We start from the raw sequence: 16,915 nt of genomic DNA, 5'->3' as shown, positions 1-16,915 counted from the left end.
AGAAACAGCATTGTAATCAGATGTGATGTCTCTCTACATGTGTGAGAAACAGCATTGTAATCAGATGTGATGTCTCTCTACATGTGTGAGAAACAGCATTGTAATCAGATGTGATGTCTGTCTACATGTGTGAGAAACAGCATTGTAATCAGATGTGATGTCTCTCTACATGTGTAAGAAACAGCATTGTAATCAGATGTGATGTCTCTCTACATGTGTGAGAAACAGCATTGTAATCAGATGTGATGTCTCTCTACATGTGTGAGAAACAGCATTGTAATCAGATGTGATGTCTCTCTACATGTGTGAGAAACAGCATTGTAATCAGATGTGATGTCTCTCTACATGTGTGAGAAACAGCATTGTAATCAGATGTGATGTCTCTCTACATGTGTGAGAAACAGCATTGTAATCAGATGTGATGTCTCTCTACATGTGTGAGAAACAGCATTGTAATCAGATGTGATGTCTGTCTACACATGTGAGAAACAGCATTGTAATCAGATATATGTCTCTCTACAGGTGTGAGAAACAGCATTGTAATCAGAATGATGTCTCTCTACATGTGTGAGAAACAGCATTGTAATTAGATATGATGTCTGTCTACACGTGTGAGAAACGGCATTGTAATGAGATGTGATGTTTGTCTACATGTATGAGAAACAGCATTGTAATTAGATGTGATGTCTGTCTACATGTGTGAGAAACAGCATTGTAATTATCATTATTATTATTATTATTGTGATCATTTTTATGCGCCTAATCTAGATACAGCCCTAGGCGCTTACATATTAATTTCTGCCGTTTTGAAATTAGATGTGATGTCTGTCTACATGTGTGAGAAACAGCATGCATTGTAGCGAGATGTAATGTCTGTCTACACATGTGAAAAACAGCATTGTAATCAGATGTGATGTCTGTCTACATGTGTGAGAAACAGCATTGTAATGAGATGTGATGTCTGTCTACGCATGTGAGAAACAGCATTGTAATGAGATGTGATGTCTGTCTACACGTGTGAGAAACAGCATTGTAATGAGATGTGATGTCTGTCTACACGTGTGCAGGAACCCGGTGAAGTGCGGCCAGACGGTACGACTGATGCACGTGTCGACACGCCGCAACCTGCACAGTCACCACTTCCAGTCGCCGCTCTCGCACAACCTGGAGGTCTCGGCCTTTGGGGAGGATGGGGAGGGGGATGAAGGTAGGCACACTGTACTCTCTCACAGCCTGGAGGTCTCGGCCTTTGGGGAGGACGGGGAGGGAGATGACGGTAGGCACACTGTACTCTCTCACAGCCTGGAGGTCTCGGCCTTTGGGGAGGATGGGGAGGGGGATGACGGTAGGCACACTGTACTCTCTCACAGCCTGGAGGTCTCGGCCTTTGGGGAGGATGGGGAGGGGGATGACGGTAGGCACACTGTACTCTCTCACAACCTGGAGGTCTCGGCCTTTGGGGAGGATGGGGAGGGGGATGAAGGTAGGCACACTGTACTCTCTCACAGCCTGGAGGTCTCGGCCTTTGGGGAGGATGGGGAGGGGGATGAAGGTAGGCACACTGTACTCTCTCACAGCCTGGAGGTCTCGGCCTTTGGGGAGGACGGGGAGGGGGATGAAGGTAGGCACACTGTACTCTCTCACAGCCTGGAGGTCTCGGCCTTTGGGGAGGATGGGGAGGGGGATGAAGGTAGGCACACTGTACTCTCTCACAGCCTGGAGGTCTCGGCCTTTGGGGAGGATGGGGAGGGGGATGAAGGTAGGCACACTGTACTCTCTCACAGCCTGGAGGTCTCGGCCTTTGGGGAGGATGGGGAGGGGGATGAAGGTAGGCACACTGTACTCTCTCACAGCCTGGAGGTCTCGGCCTTTGGGGAGGATGGGGAGGGGGATGAAGGTAGGCACACTGTACTCTCTCACAGCCTGGAGGTCTCGGCCTTTGGGGAGGATGGGGAGGGGGATGAAGGTAGGCACACTGTACTCTCTCACAGCCTGGAGGTCTCGGCCTTTGGGGAGGATGGGGAGGGGGATGAAGGTAGGCACACTGTACTCTCTCACAGCCTGGAGGTCTCGGCCTTTGGGGAGGACGGGGAGGGGGATGAAGGTAGGCACACTGTACTCTCTCACAGCCTGGAGGTCTCGGCCTTTGGGGAGGATGGGGAGGGGGATGAAGGTAGGCACACTGTACTCTCTCACAACCTGGAGGTCTCGGCCTTTGGGGAGGATGGGGAGGGGGATGAAGGTAGGCACATTGTACTCTCGCACAACCTGGAGGTCTCGGCCTTTGGGGAGGATGGGGAGGGGGATGACGGTAGGCACATTGTACTCTCTCACAGCCTGGAGGTCTCGGCCTTTGGGGAGGACGGGGAGGGGGATGAAGGTAGGCACACTGTACTCTCTCACAGCCTGGAGGTCTCGGCCTTTGGGGAGGATGGGGAGGGGGATGAAGGTAGGCACACTGTACTCTCTCACAGCCTGGAGGTCTCGGCCTTTGGGGAGGATGGAGAGGGGGATGAAGGTAGGCACACTGTACTCTCTCACAGCCTGGAGGTCTCGGCCTTTGGGGAGGATGGGGAGGGGGATGAAGGTAGGCACACTGTACTCTCTCACAACCTGGAGGTCTCGGCCTTTGGGGAGGACGGAGAGGGGGATGAAGGTAGGCACACTGTACTCTCTCACAACCTGGAGGTCTCGGCCTTTGGGGAGGACGGAGAGGGGGATGAAGGTAGGCACACTGTACTCTCTCACAGCCTGGAGGTCTCGGCCTTTGGGGAGGACGGGGAGGGGGATGAAGGTAGGCACACTGTACTCTCTCACAGCCTGGAGGTCTCGGCCTTTGGGGAGGATGGGGAGGGGGATGAAGGTAGGCACACTGTACTCTCTCACAGCCTGGAGGTCTCGGCCTTTGGGGAGGATGGGGAGGGGGATGACGGTAGGCACACTGTACTCTCTCACAGCCTGGAGGTCTCGGCCTTTGGGGAGGACGGGGAGGGAGATGAAGGTAGGCACACTGTACTCTCTCACAACCTGGAGGTCTCGGCCTTTGTGGAGGACGGGGAGGGGGGTGAAGGTAGGCACACTGTACTCTCACAGCCTGGAGGTCTCGGCCTTTGGGGAGGACGGGGAGGGGGATGAAGGTAGGCACACTGTACTCTCTCATGGAAAAATAACCCATCTAGAAAAGTGACATAAATTGAGCGTTAAAAAATGTCAATAACTAAGACCTTTTTGAAATTGGGAGTCATTTCATTCAAACTTTCTATGAACATGATCACTGGTGTACATTTACTGGGTCAAACATTTTACCTGAAGTGCTTCTCATATACAGGTGTCAGATTCTGAAAGTTTAATAATAATAATAATAATAATAATAATGAGGATATATATGGCACAAATCCTTTAAAGCCTCACAAAAACAAACACTTATACATGTAAATAATTCTGTACATAATGCCATATCCAGACCTGTGCACATCTACGGTTTCTCCGTAATTTCTCCGATTTTTATATGCACAGAATACGCGATACGGTGCTAGGGATTTTTAATTAAAATTCCGAAATTCCGATGTTTTTCTACAATTTTTTTTTAATACTTTTTTCAGTTTTAAGATGTTTTGACCAATTAGTTGGCCGGTGCGCTGAAAAGACGTTTTTCGATTTACCGGAAGCGCGCGTGTTCTCAGCATTGAGTCTTTTGTTCTTAGACTTAGTTCGTCCAGCGTCTGCGTGGCAACTTGTGATTGAAGTGAAACATGGACAAGAAAAAAAGAGTGCGAGATTCAGATAGTGAAGAGGAGACACCAGCTCTGTCACCAAAGAAGAAGAAAACTGTTTGTGTGGTTTGTGAGCAGAATTATGTCTTGAACTGTCGTTACAGCTTAATACTACTGAAATATTTAAAAAAGTACTGAAATTTGGTTTGTTTACTACTGATGAGCGTTTTGAGTGTGCACAGGTCTGCCGATATCAAATAGTTATACACATTGAAGTTAATTTTGACAATTTACAAAGTTTTCAACACACATAATGATGATAATGCCAAATAGTACAGGTGAATGTGTCAAAGCAACCCATCGGGTCGTTGCAGAAGAAGAGCACTTTTTGTTGTTGTACCCCTTAGTTGAGTGGCGGTCGTCTGACCTCTGTAAAGAAATCTTTGATCCGAAAGTGTGTTCAAATGTGTAGAAAGTTTGAATAAAGTAGAAATAAAGTAAAATGTGCATAACAAAAATTAGAATGAATGTTTTGGTTGGGGTATACACAAAATTCTCCAGAGTTAAGTATACATGTATAACAGCAGGAGACAGAGATGTAGAAAGCACAAAGATGACGATTGCGGAACTAACTTGGCTAAGTGTGACTGGTTGTGTGTAGCCTGTCTAGTGACTGGTTGTGTGTAGCCTGTCTAGTGACTGGTTGTGTGTAGCCTGTCTAGTGACTGGTTGTGTGTAGCCTGTCTAGTGACTGGTTGTGTGTAGCCTGTCTAGTGACTGGTTGTGTGTAGCCTGTCTAGTGACTGGTTGTGTGTAGCCTGTCTAGTGACTGGTTGTGTGTAGCCTGTCTAGTGACTGGTTGTGTGTAGCCTGTCTAGTGACTGGTTGTGTGTAGCCTGTCTGGGACTGACATCTTGACAGACACCAAACCTGTGTAGAACAAGCTGCCAACATCAAAGTTTGACTTATTTAGCAGGGTGTTGAATGAGTTGTCAGAATATTGCAAGAGAGATGTGAGCAGAACATTCTGTACTTTGAACAAACTATGTGCGTCTCCTTCTTTGAGCTTTAGTGACATTTTGTCAAGCTTACCGTTTCCATGGTTGAAATTTAGTGTGTCGTGTCAAGGGAGACAATCACCCTTTACCGCATCAGTCAACGTTGTTTTGCTTAGATGGATTGCTTCCCTTACACTGATTTACTGTGTGTGATAATGTTTCCGTGTGTGAAAGGGGTTAAAGAAAAAAGAACAGAAAGAGATTACAGTTGAAAGGGAGAAGAAGACATGGGAGACATGGAGCGCCAATCCTTGGGAAGGGTGGAACAGATGACATCAATACTGGTACACACACACACACACACACACACACACACACACACACACACACACACACACACTAACACACACACGCACACACGCACACACACAAGGTTAATGCATCTTGTGGTTGGTGGGAAATGTCACTAAAGTTCACACAAAAATGAGGCATGGTTTATAAGTGAATGAAAACACAAGAGAGTAGGTAGGTAAGTACAAATAGGAAGGCAGCATATTATGGTGTCACATGACAATGTGAAGTGACTATCTATAATGACATATTAAATGTAGAAACTCGTTTTCTTCTTCTTCTTCTTCGTCCATAGGCTGAAACTCTCACCGTCATTCATGTTTTTGCATGAGTGGGTTTTTACGTGTATGACCATTTTGACCCCACCATTCCGGCAGCCATACGCCGATTTCAGGGGGAAGGAAACTCGTTTACAGAACCTGCCCTTCTGTCAGATAAATTCTTCAACAGTTACAAAAAAAGTCTGATTCACAGATTTGGAATATTGTTGGAATCCTTTCAACAATATTTCGATAAAGTTATAGTCATAGATCTGGCAAATTATCAATGGACAATAATCTTATGTCTCTGTACAAGGGGCAATGAAACAAGTAATGTTCAGCCGTCTCTCTGGGCTAACCACACTCACAAGGTGGACTATCATTGAGGTGCCACTTACATCAATTAAAACTTGCGTTACGGGCTGCGTATACAGTCGTTTCAGCCGAGCATCTCGCACTACCGGGCCACGCCTGCGGGCGTTTAGCACCTATTGTGGTCTAAGGCAGACCGGGCCACGCCTGCAGTCGTTTAGCACCTATTGTGGTCTAAGGCAGACCGGGCCACGCCTGCAGTCGTTTAGCACCTATTGTGGTCTAAGGCAGACCGGGCCACGCCTGCAGTCGTTTAGCACCTATTGTGGTCTAAGGCAGACCGGGCCACGCCTGCGGGCGTTTAGCACCTATTGTGGTCTAAGGCAGACAACACGTGTTTATTTTGAATATGCGGATATTAAGAGTTACTTCCCATCCTAAGTCTGGCACATTTGGTGATGATTGAGCGTCATTTAGGTCTGCTAGACAGCTTTGTTTACAGCTAGACAGCTTTGTTTACAGCTAGACAGCTTTGTTTACAGCTAGACAGCTTTGTTTACAGCTAGACAGCTTTGTTTACAACTAGACAGCTTTGTTTACAACTAGACAGGTTTGTTTACAGCTAGACAGGTTTGTTTATAACTAGACAGCTTTGTTTACAACTAGACAGGTTTGTTTACAACTAGACAGGGTTGTTTACAACTAGACAGGTTTGTTTATAACTAGACAGGGTTGTTTACAACTAGACAGCTTTGTTTACAACTAGACAGGTTTGTTTACAACTAGACAGCTTTGTTTACAACTAGACAGGTTTGTTTACAACTAGACAGGGTTGTTTACAACTAGACAGCTTTGTTTACAACTAGACAGGTTTGTTTACAACTAGACAGCTTTGTTTACAACTAGACAGGTTTGTTTATAACTAGACAGCTTTGTTTACAACTAGACAGGTTTGTTTACAGCTAGACAGGTTTGTTTATAACTAGACAGCTTTGTTTACAACTAGACAGCTTTGTTTACAGCTAGACAGCTTTGTTTACAACTAGACAGCTTTGTTTACAGCTAGACAGCTTTGTTTACAGCTAGACAGCTTTGTTTACAACTAGACAGCTTTGTTTACAGCTAGACAGCTTTGTTTACAACTAGACAGCTTTGTTTACAGCTAGACAGCTTTGTTTACAACTAGACAGCTTTGTTTACAGCTAGACAGCTTTGTTTACAGCTAGACAGCTTTGTTTACAGCTAGACAGGTTTGTTTACAACTAGACAGGTTTGTTTACAACTAGACAGCTTTGTTTACAACTAGACAGCTTTGTTTACAGCTAGACAGGTTTGTTTACAACTAGACAGGTTTGTTTACAACTAGACAGGTTTGTTTACAACTAGACAGGTTTGTTTACAACTAGACAGGTTTGTTTACAACCACTGGCTTCAGCAAAGATTGATGGCGGCAGACTCAGGCTGGCAGGAAGATAAGGGAGAGGCAGAGCTACATGTACTCACAATAGTGTTAGATATGTGGTCATTTTGATTTAACTGTCTGTTACAGGTGACAACTGGGTGTGATGATGTCACTGTGTGTGATGATGTCACTGTGTGTGATGATGTCACTGTGTGTGATGATGCTCCCATGGGGTCGCCTTCACGCGGCGGGAGCGTTTAAACAGAGCTACCCCACCCCTTTACTTCTCTTCTTTTGTCTTATTTCTGCCTTACCAGTCCTTTCACCTATATTTCCTTCCAAGAAAACTCTCCCTACTATTCCCTGCAGTTTTCCAATTCTTTTCTTGTTGTCTTATTTCTACCTGACTGGATCCATCACCTTTATTTCACTTACCAAAAGTCTTCTTTTCCACATCCTTATTTCTCTGCACCCCGCATGTCGTAAGAGGCGACTAACGGATTCTGTTTCTCCTTTTACCCTTGTTAAGTGGTTCTTGTATAGAATATAGTCAATGTTTGTAAAGATTTTAGTCAAGCAGTATGTAAGAAATGTTTAGTCCTTTGTGCTGGAAACTTGCATTCTCCCAGTAAGGTCATATATTGTACTACGTTGCAAGCCCCTGGAGCAATTTTTTGATTAGTGCTTTTGTGAACAAGAAACACTTAACAAGTGGCTCTATCCCATCTCCCCCCTTTCCCCTATCCCATCTCCCCCCTTTCCCTCGTCGCGATATAACCTTCGTGGTTGAAAACGACGTTAAACACCAAATAAAGAAAGTGTGTGATGTCACTGTGTGTGATGATGTCACTGTCTGTTACAGGTGACAACTGTGTGTGATGATGTCACTGTGTGTGATGATGTCATTGTGTGTGTTGATGTCACTGTGTGTTACAGGGGACAACTGGGTGGTGGTGTGTAGCAACAAGCTGTGTGTGATGATGTCATTGTGTGTGATGATGTCACTGTGTGTGATGATGTCATTGTGTGTGATGATGTCATTGTGTGTGATGATGTCACTGTGTGTGATGATGTCATTGTGTGTGATGATGTCACTGTGTGTTACAGGTGACAACTGGGTGGTGGTGTGTAGCGACAAGCTGTGTGTGATGATGTCATTGTGTGTGATGATGTCACTGTGTGTTACAGGTGACAACTAGATGGTGGTGTGTAGCGACAAGCTGTGTGTGATGATGTCATTGTGTGTGATGATGTCATTGTGCATGATGATGTCATTGTGTGTGATGTCATTGTGTGTGATGATGTCACTGTGTGTGATGTCACTAGCAATGTGTGTGATGATGTCACTGTGTGTGATGATGTCATTGTGTGTGATGATGTCACTGTGTGTGATGATGTCATTTTGTTTGATGATGTCACTGTGTGTGATGATGTCATTGTGTGTGATGATGTCATTGTGCATGATGATGTCATTGTGTGTGATGATGTCACTGTGTGTTACAGGGGACAACTGGGTGGTGGTGTGTAGCGACAAGCTGTGGAGCCGAGACGAGAAAGTGCGACTCAAGCACGTCGTCACAGAGCAGTGAGTCTACTTAGCTTGTCAATTAATTAATACATTTTGATAACTGTATCTCCTTACCCTATTCAGTGCTAATGCTTCACAGCTCCCAAGAATAAGCCATGTTTTCTATGTGTTCTTAACTTTTTGTTCTCCAGGGAGCAAACTTGACACGCGTATCATCTGTCTTGAATGTAAGTGATGCCCACTTTAAAGCTACAATACTTCCCTTGTGTGTCTGTTCAAGGTTAACATTACTAAGAGTCATGGGTTATCACCCTATTAATGGGCTGTGGCCTGAAATAAAACCTTCCTCAGTCCTGAGTCTGTTCAATGTGATAATGAATTTGTATGCCTTGGAAAGTACGAACAGTGTACACGCACTATTCACTATGCATGATGGTGTTGACCATACCTTGACAAGAGAGCGCTGTGTGTTACAGCTTCCTGCACGTGACGGGCAACTCGTACGGCCGTCCCATCCACGGTCAGCGGGAGATCAGCGGCTACCCCTCTGCCAACGACCTCAACTACTGGCAGGCCGCCGAGGGAATCTTCGTCACGCCCTCACAGAACAAAGACACCAAGGGCTCCATTGAACACGACGAATTCTAGCTGTGGGGTTTGTGTGCATGTGTGTATGCATAGCTGTGGCTGTGACTGTGACTGGAAATGTCAAGTTGTTTGTGATTGTGGTGTCAGTGTGTGTGACTGTTTTTATCAAAATGATGTGTGTCAAGTTGTGTGTGAGTTTTGCCTGTCGGAATTACGCAACAGGGTTTGAGAGTTGGTTTTTACTGATTGAATGTAGCCTGTTGAATGTGTGTGAAGATTGGGCCTCGGGGGGGTGGGGGGTAGGGGGTAGGAGTGATGTTTACCTTCTTCACTCGCCACACTTTGTAGTAGTCTCAACTTCATGTCTTAACTAGTACAGTTTTACTGAGCCATGTCTTGAAATCAAAAATGGACAGTTGTTTACGGTTAATCCATAGAGCTTGGAGAATGTTGACACAAAAGTAAGCTGTCTGTATCAAAACAATACAGTGTAGTGTTAACATTGTGTCATGGTCTGTTGATTGTAGACTGGGCTTATTTTATGTGAGAACAAAGTACATGTGTTTGTTTTATTTATTCACTTTGTTTTCATGCACTTTAAAAGAGGCATGACTGTTGCACAGTGCTAGACAATGCCGTCATTGTATTAACCTTTAATTGTTGTCTCGGTTCTACTTGTACTTAATGTCTACTGTACCTGAAAAAGTTGTAGCCTTGCTCTGTCTAAGACAAAAAATGAACTACATTCAACAATGTCAATACTGAAAAAGGTGTAGCCTTGCTCTGTCTACGACAAACAAGAGGCGAAGCCTTCAAGGCTCACGTATAAAATCGACAAACAGTAACACAAACTCAATCACTCCGTCACACACACAGTACACACACACACACACACACACACACACACACACACACACACACACACACACACACACACACACACACACACACACACACACACACACACACACACACACACACACAGAAAGAGCATAGGTGAAACTGTGCAAGAAAGCGAGACACTAGATCTAGATCTGTCTGTCTGCATGTAGCCTACTTACATAAACACGACTGCCAAAATAATAGTCTCGGCCCGCTCAAAATAACAATCACCGAGACTTTCAGTAATTCCATCGCGTGACGTCTAACCCTCGTACGTCATAATGTGACGTCAATGTAATATGACGTCTTCAAATGTTAAAGTTTCTACCACAGACAAGTCATACACACATACATACGCACGCACGCACAGACAGACAAAAGTTAGCATCGCATAGGCTACACTTACGTGAGCCAAAAATGAACTACATTCAACAATGTCAATACTGAAAATGTCCAGGTGATGTAGCTTTTTCATACAAAGAAAACTCTAAAGTTGATACCCAAACACAACCCTAGATTTTGTGTGCATGTAATTGTTTAAAAGGTTACGTCTGTTCTGAGAGCTATGGAGATTGAATGCGATGGTACGTGGTACCAGAACAGGAAAACAAATGTGGTGTTGATATTTTATTTAGTGTTTCAGTGTTGACATATTGTGTAGTTTTCGTGTGGGAATAAATGCAGTTGTGTGTGTTCATGTTTCTTATCTCTTATGTTGTAGTTGTTGTGGCTTGTAGGTTTATAAGAGATTGTGCACTACTATGTAGTTACTGCAAGGGTATGAGCTGTGGGACCAGAGAAAGATGGAGTGTGTCATGTGATATGCTAGGTTTCACTGCCAAATTACACAGAGACTGAGTGAGACAGGCGTTGTTCTATTGCAAGAAACAGGAGCTAGTGAAAGTGAAGTGGTTGAAACAGAAATCGTGTGTTGAAAGATGTCATAAAATGTTGGGAGTTTGTTTCTTGGAGCAAGGGTCTGAAGGGTGCTGTTTTTAGAGCTCAATGGATTTTTGTTTTTTCTGTCTTTTTACATTTAGTCAAGTTTTGACTAAATGTTTGAACATAGAGGGGGAATCGAGACGAGAGTCGTGGTGTATGTGTGTGTGTGTGTCTGTCTGTCTGTCTGTGCGTGTGACCGATCTTTATGAAATTTGACATGAGAGTTCCTGGGTATGATATCCCCAGACGTTTTTGTCATTTTTTCGATAAATGTCTTTTATGACGTCATATCCGGCTTTTTGTAAAAGTTGATGCGGCACTGTCACACCCTCAATTTTCAATCAAATTGATTGAAATTTTGGCCAAGCAATCTTCGACGAAGGCCGGACTTCGGTATTGCATTTCAGCATGGAGGCTTAAAAATTAATTATTGACTTTGGTCATTAAAAATCTGAAAATTGTAATTAAAATTATTTGTTTATGAAACGATCCAAAATTACTTTTATTTTATTCTTCATCATGTTCTGATTCCAAAAACATATAAATATGTTATATTCGGATTAAAAACAAGCTCTGAAAATTAAAAATATTAAAATTATGATTAAAATTAAATTTCTGAAATCGTTTTAAAAAATATTTCATCTTATTCCTTGTCGGTTCCTGATTCCAAAAACATATAGATAGGATATGTTTGGATTAAAAACACGCTCAGAAAGTTAAAACGAAAAGAGGTACAGTAAAGCGTGCTATGAAGCACAGCGCAACCGCTACCGCGCCAAACAGGCTCGTCACTTTCACTGCCTTTTGCCCTAGCGGCGGACTACGTTCAGTTTCATTCTGTGAGTTCCACAGCCTGACTAAATGTAGTAATTTCGCTTTACGCGACTTGTTTTTTCTTCTTCTCCTTTATTTCTTCTTGTTGTTGGAGGTTTCCTGAAAATTGTTTTTGTCCCAATCAAGAAAAACATTTTGTGTTTCTTCTTCTTTGCTTTCCTTCTTCTTCTTCTTCTCAATTTCTTCTTGGTGTTAAGAGGTTTACTGAACAAGATTTTTGTCCCAATTAAGAAAACCTCTTTTTATTCATCTTTTTACATTGGTGTGGTTTAGTATGATACTTTTTTTGGTTGAGAATTACATTGTGACTGTCATTTCTTTCTGTGTTTTGGGTGTAGTGAACATGTTTTTTGTTTGATGCTACAAAGTCCATGAAATCTCATTGTATTGAGTGTTAAGGTGATGTTGTTTGGGTAGTGTGATTGCAGGATGCATGCTGGTGTGTGCTTCTCTAAGTGGATCAGTCCCTTCAGGCTGAGTGTTCAATTGGAATAAAATTTGACTTATTTATTATGACGAGTATTCGGGCGTTGTTTGCAACCAATGTAATGTCTTTAAAAAAAGTGTATGTTTGTGTTTATTGGCATGTGTGTGCTGGAACATTGCCAACATCAGGTCCATGACAGTGGGAACTGTCTGTAACATTCACACACACACAAACACTGGCATGCACACACACACACAGCAATACACACACACAAACACTGGCATGCACACACACACACAGCAATACACACACACAGCAATACACACACACAGCAATACACACACACAGCAATACACACACACAGCAATACACACACACAGCAATACACACACACAGCAATACACACACACAGCAATACACACACACAGCAATACACACACACAGCAATACACACACACAGCAATACACACACACAGCAATACGCACACACAGCAATACACACACACAGCAATACACACACACAGCAATACACACACACAGCAATACACACACACAGCAATACACACACACAGCAATACGCACACACAGCAATACGCACACACAGCAATACACACACACAGCAATACACACACACAGCAATACACACACACAGCAATACACACACACAGCAATACACACACACAGCAATACGCACACACAGCAATACACACACACAGCAATACGCACACACAGCAATACACACACACAGCAATACACACAGCAATATGCACACACAGCAATACGCACACACAGCAATACGCACACACAGCAATACACACACACAGCAATATGCACACACAGCAATACACACACACAGCAATACACACAGCAATACGCACACACAGCAATACACACACACAGCAATACACACACACAGCAATACACACGCACAAACACTGGCATGCACACACACACAGCAATACACACACAGCAATACACACACACAGCAATACGCACACACAGCAATACACACACACAGCAATACGCACACACAGCAATACGCACACACAGCAATACACACACACAGCAATACGCACACACAGCAATACACACACACAGCAATACGCACACACAGCAATACACACACACAGCAATACGCACACAGCAATACACACACACAGCAATACACACACACAGCAATACGCACACACAGCAATACGCGCACACAGCAATACGCACACACAGCAATACGCACACACAGCAATACGCACACACAGCAATACACACACAGCAATACACACACAGCAATACGCACACACAGCAATACACACACACAGCAATACGCACACACAGCAATACGCACACACAGCAATACGCACACACAGCAATACGCACACACAGCAATACGCACACACAGCAATACGCACACACAGCAATACACACACACAGCAATACACACACACAGCAATACGCACACACAGCAATACGCACACACAGCAATACGCACACACAGCAATACACACACACAGCAATACGCACACACAGCAATACGCACACACAGCAATACGCACACACAGCAATACACACACACAGCAATACGCACACACAGCAATACGCACACAGCAATACGCACACACAGTAATACGCACACACAGCAATACGCACACACAGCAATACGCACACACAGCAATACGCACACACAGCAATACACACACAGCAATACGCACACACAGCAATACGCACACACAGCAATACGCACACACAGCAATACGCACACACAGCAATACACACACAGCAATACACACACAGCAATACGCACACACAGCAATACACACACACAGCAATACGCACACACAGCAATACGCACACACAGCAATACGCACACACAGCAATACGCACACACAGCAATACGCACACACAGCAATACGCACACACAGCAATACACACACACAGCAATACACACACACAGCAATACGCACACACAGCAATACGCACACACAGCAATACGCACACACAGCAATACGCACACACAGCAATACGCACACACAGCAATACGCACACACAGCAATACGCACACACAGCAATACGCACACACAGCAATACGCACACAGCAATACGCACACACAGTAATACGCACACACAGCAATACGCACACACAGCAATACGCACACACAGCAATACACACACACAGCAATACGCACACACAGCAATACACACACACAGCAATACGCACACACAGCAATACACACACACAGCAATACACACACACAGCAATACACACACACAGCAATACACACACACAGCAATACACACACACAGCAATACACACACACAGCAATACGCACACACAGCAATACGCACACACAGCAATACACACACACAGCAATACGCACACACAGCAATACGCACACAGCAATACGCACACACAGTAATACGCACACACAGCAATACGCACACACAGCAATACGCACACACAGCAATACACACACACAGCAATACGCACACACAGCAATACGCACACACAGCAATACGCACACACAGCAATACACACACACAGCAATACACACACACAGCAATACACACACACAGCAATACACACACACAGCAATACACACACACAGCAATACACACACACAGCAATACACACACACAGCAATACGCACACACAGCAATACGCACACACAGCAATACACACACACAGCAATACGCACACACAGCAATACGCACACACAGCAATACGCACACACAGCAATACACACACACAGCAATACACACACACAGCAATACACACACACAGCAATACACACACACAGCAATACACACACACAGCAATACACACACACAGCAATACACACACACAGCAATACACACACACAGCAATACACACACACAGCAATACACACACACAGCAATACACACACACAGCAATACACACACACAGCAATACACACACACACACACACAGCAATACACACACACAAACACTGGCATGCACACACACACACAGCAATACACACACACAAACACTGGCATGCACACACTCACACACAGCAATACACACACACAGCAATACACACACACAGCAATACGCACACACAGCAATACACACACACAGCAATACACACACACAGCAATACACACACACAGCAATACACACACACAGCAATACGCACACACAGCAATACACACACACAGCAATACACACACACAGCAATACACACACACAGCAATACACACACACAGCAATACACACACACAGCAATACACACACACAGCAATACACACACACAGCAATACGCACACACAGCAATACACACACACAGCAATACGCACACACAGCAATACACACACACAGCAATACACACAGCAATATGCACACACAGCAATACGCACACACAAACACTGGCATGCACATGCACACACAGCAATACGCACACACAAACACTGGCATGCACATGCACACACAGCAATACGCACACACAGCAATACACACAGCAATACGCACACACAGCAATACACACACACAGCAATACACACACAGCAATACACACACACAGCAATACACACACACAGCAATACACACACACTGCAATACGCACACACAGCAATACACACACACAGCAATACGCACACACAGCAATACGCACACACAGCAATACACACACACAGCAATACGCACACACAGCAATACGCACACACAGCAATACACACACACAGCAATACGCACACACAGCAATACACACACACAGCAATACGCACACACAGCAATACACACACACAGCAATACGCACACACAGCAATACACACACACAGCAATACGCACACACAGCAATACGCACACACAGCAATACACACACAGCAATACACACACACAGCAATACGCACACACAGCAATACGCACACAGCAATACACACACACAGCAATACGCACACACAGCAATACGCACACACAGCAATACGGCACACACAGCAATACACACACACAGCAATACGCACACACAGCAATACGCACACACAGCAATACGCACACACAGCAATACACACACAGCAATACGCACACACAGCAATACGCACACACAGCAATACGCACACACAGCAATACGCACACACAGCAATACACACACAGCAATACACACACAGCAATACGCACACACAGCAATACACACACACAGCAATACGCACACACAGCAATACGCACACACAGCAATACGCACACACAGCAATACGCACACACAGCAATACGCACACACAGCAATACGCACACACAGCAATACACACACACAGCAATACACACACACAGCAATACGCACACACAGCAATACGCACACACAGCAATACGCACACACAGCAATACACACACACAGCAATACGCACACACAGCAATACGCACACACAGCAATACGCACACACAGCAATACACACACACAGCAATACGCACACACAGCAATACGCACACAGCAATACGCACACACAGTAATACGCACACACAGCAATACGCACACACAGCAATACGCACACACAGCAATACGCACACACAGCAATACACACACAGCAATACGCACACACAGCAATACGCACACACAGCAATACGCACACACAGCAATACGCACACACAGCAATACACACACAGCAATACACACACAGCAATACGCACACACAGCAATACACACACACAGCAATACGCACACACAGCAATACG

The 16,915-nt window shown here is 44.6% G+C and overlaps 1 protein-coding gene across 4 annotated transcripts in view; it reads left to right on the top strand.

Annotated features, from left to right (window-relative positions):
- LOC138979363 (stromal cell-derived factor 2-like) overlaps positions 1–10,364 on the top strand; it is a 12,914-nt gene extending 2,550 nt beyond the window's left edge. Inside the window, exons 4-7 of one of the 4 annotated variants that reach the window (XM_070352070.1) lie at positions 1,068–1,170; positions 2,620–2,656; positions 8,540–8,621; positions 9,041–10,364. In XM_070352070.1, coding sequence (XP_070208171.1) covers positions 1,068–1,170; positions 2,620–2,656; positions 8,540–8,621; positions 9,041–9,212 — 394 coding nt within the window. In that variant the 3' untranslated portion in view covers positions 9,213–10,364. Of the gene's footprint in view, positions 1–1,067; positions 1,208–2,343; positions 2,381–2,619; positions 2,657–7,972; positions 8,622–9,040 lie in introns of all 4 variants that reach the window. The other 3 variants (XM_070352069.1, XR_011460001.1, XM_070352068.1) reach the window with 3 other exon arrangements.
- Positions 10,365–16,915: the final 6,551 nt, after the last annotated feature.

The sequence above is a fragment of the Littorina saxatilis genome, linkage group LG11 (genome assembly GCF_037325665.1).
Source record: "Littorina saxatilis isolate snail1 linkage group LG11, US_GU_Lsax_2.0, whole genome shotgun sequence".
In the NCBI taxonomy this organism is placed as follows: Eukaryota; Metazoa; Mollusca; class Gastropoda; order Littorinimorpha; family Littorinidae; genus Littorina; species Littorina saxatilis.
The sequence above is the reverse complement of the archived record's forward strand: the minus strand, read 5'-3'. Positions and strand labels throughout refer to the sequence as shown.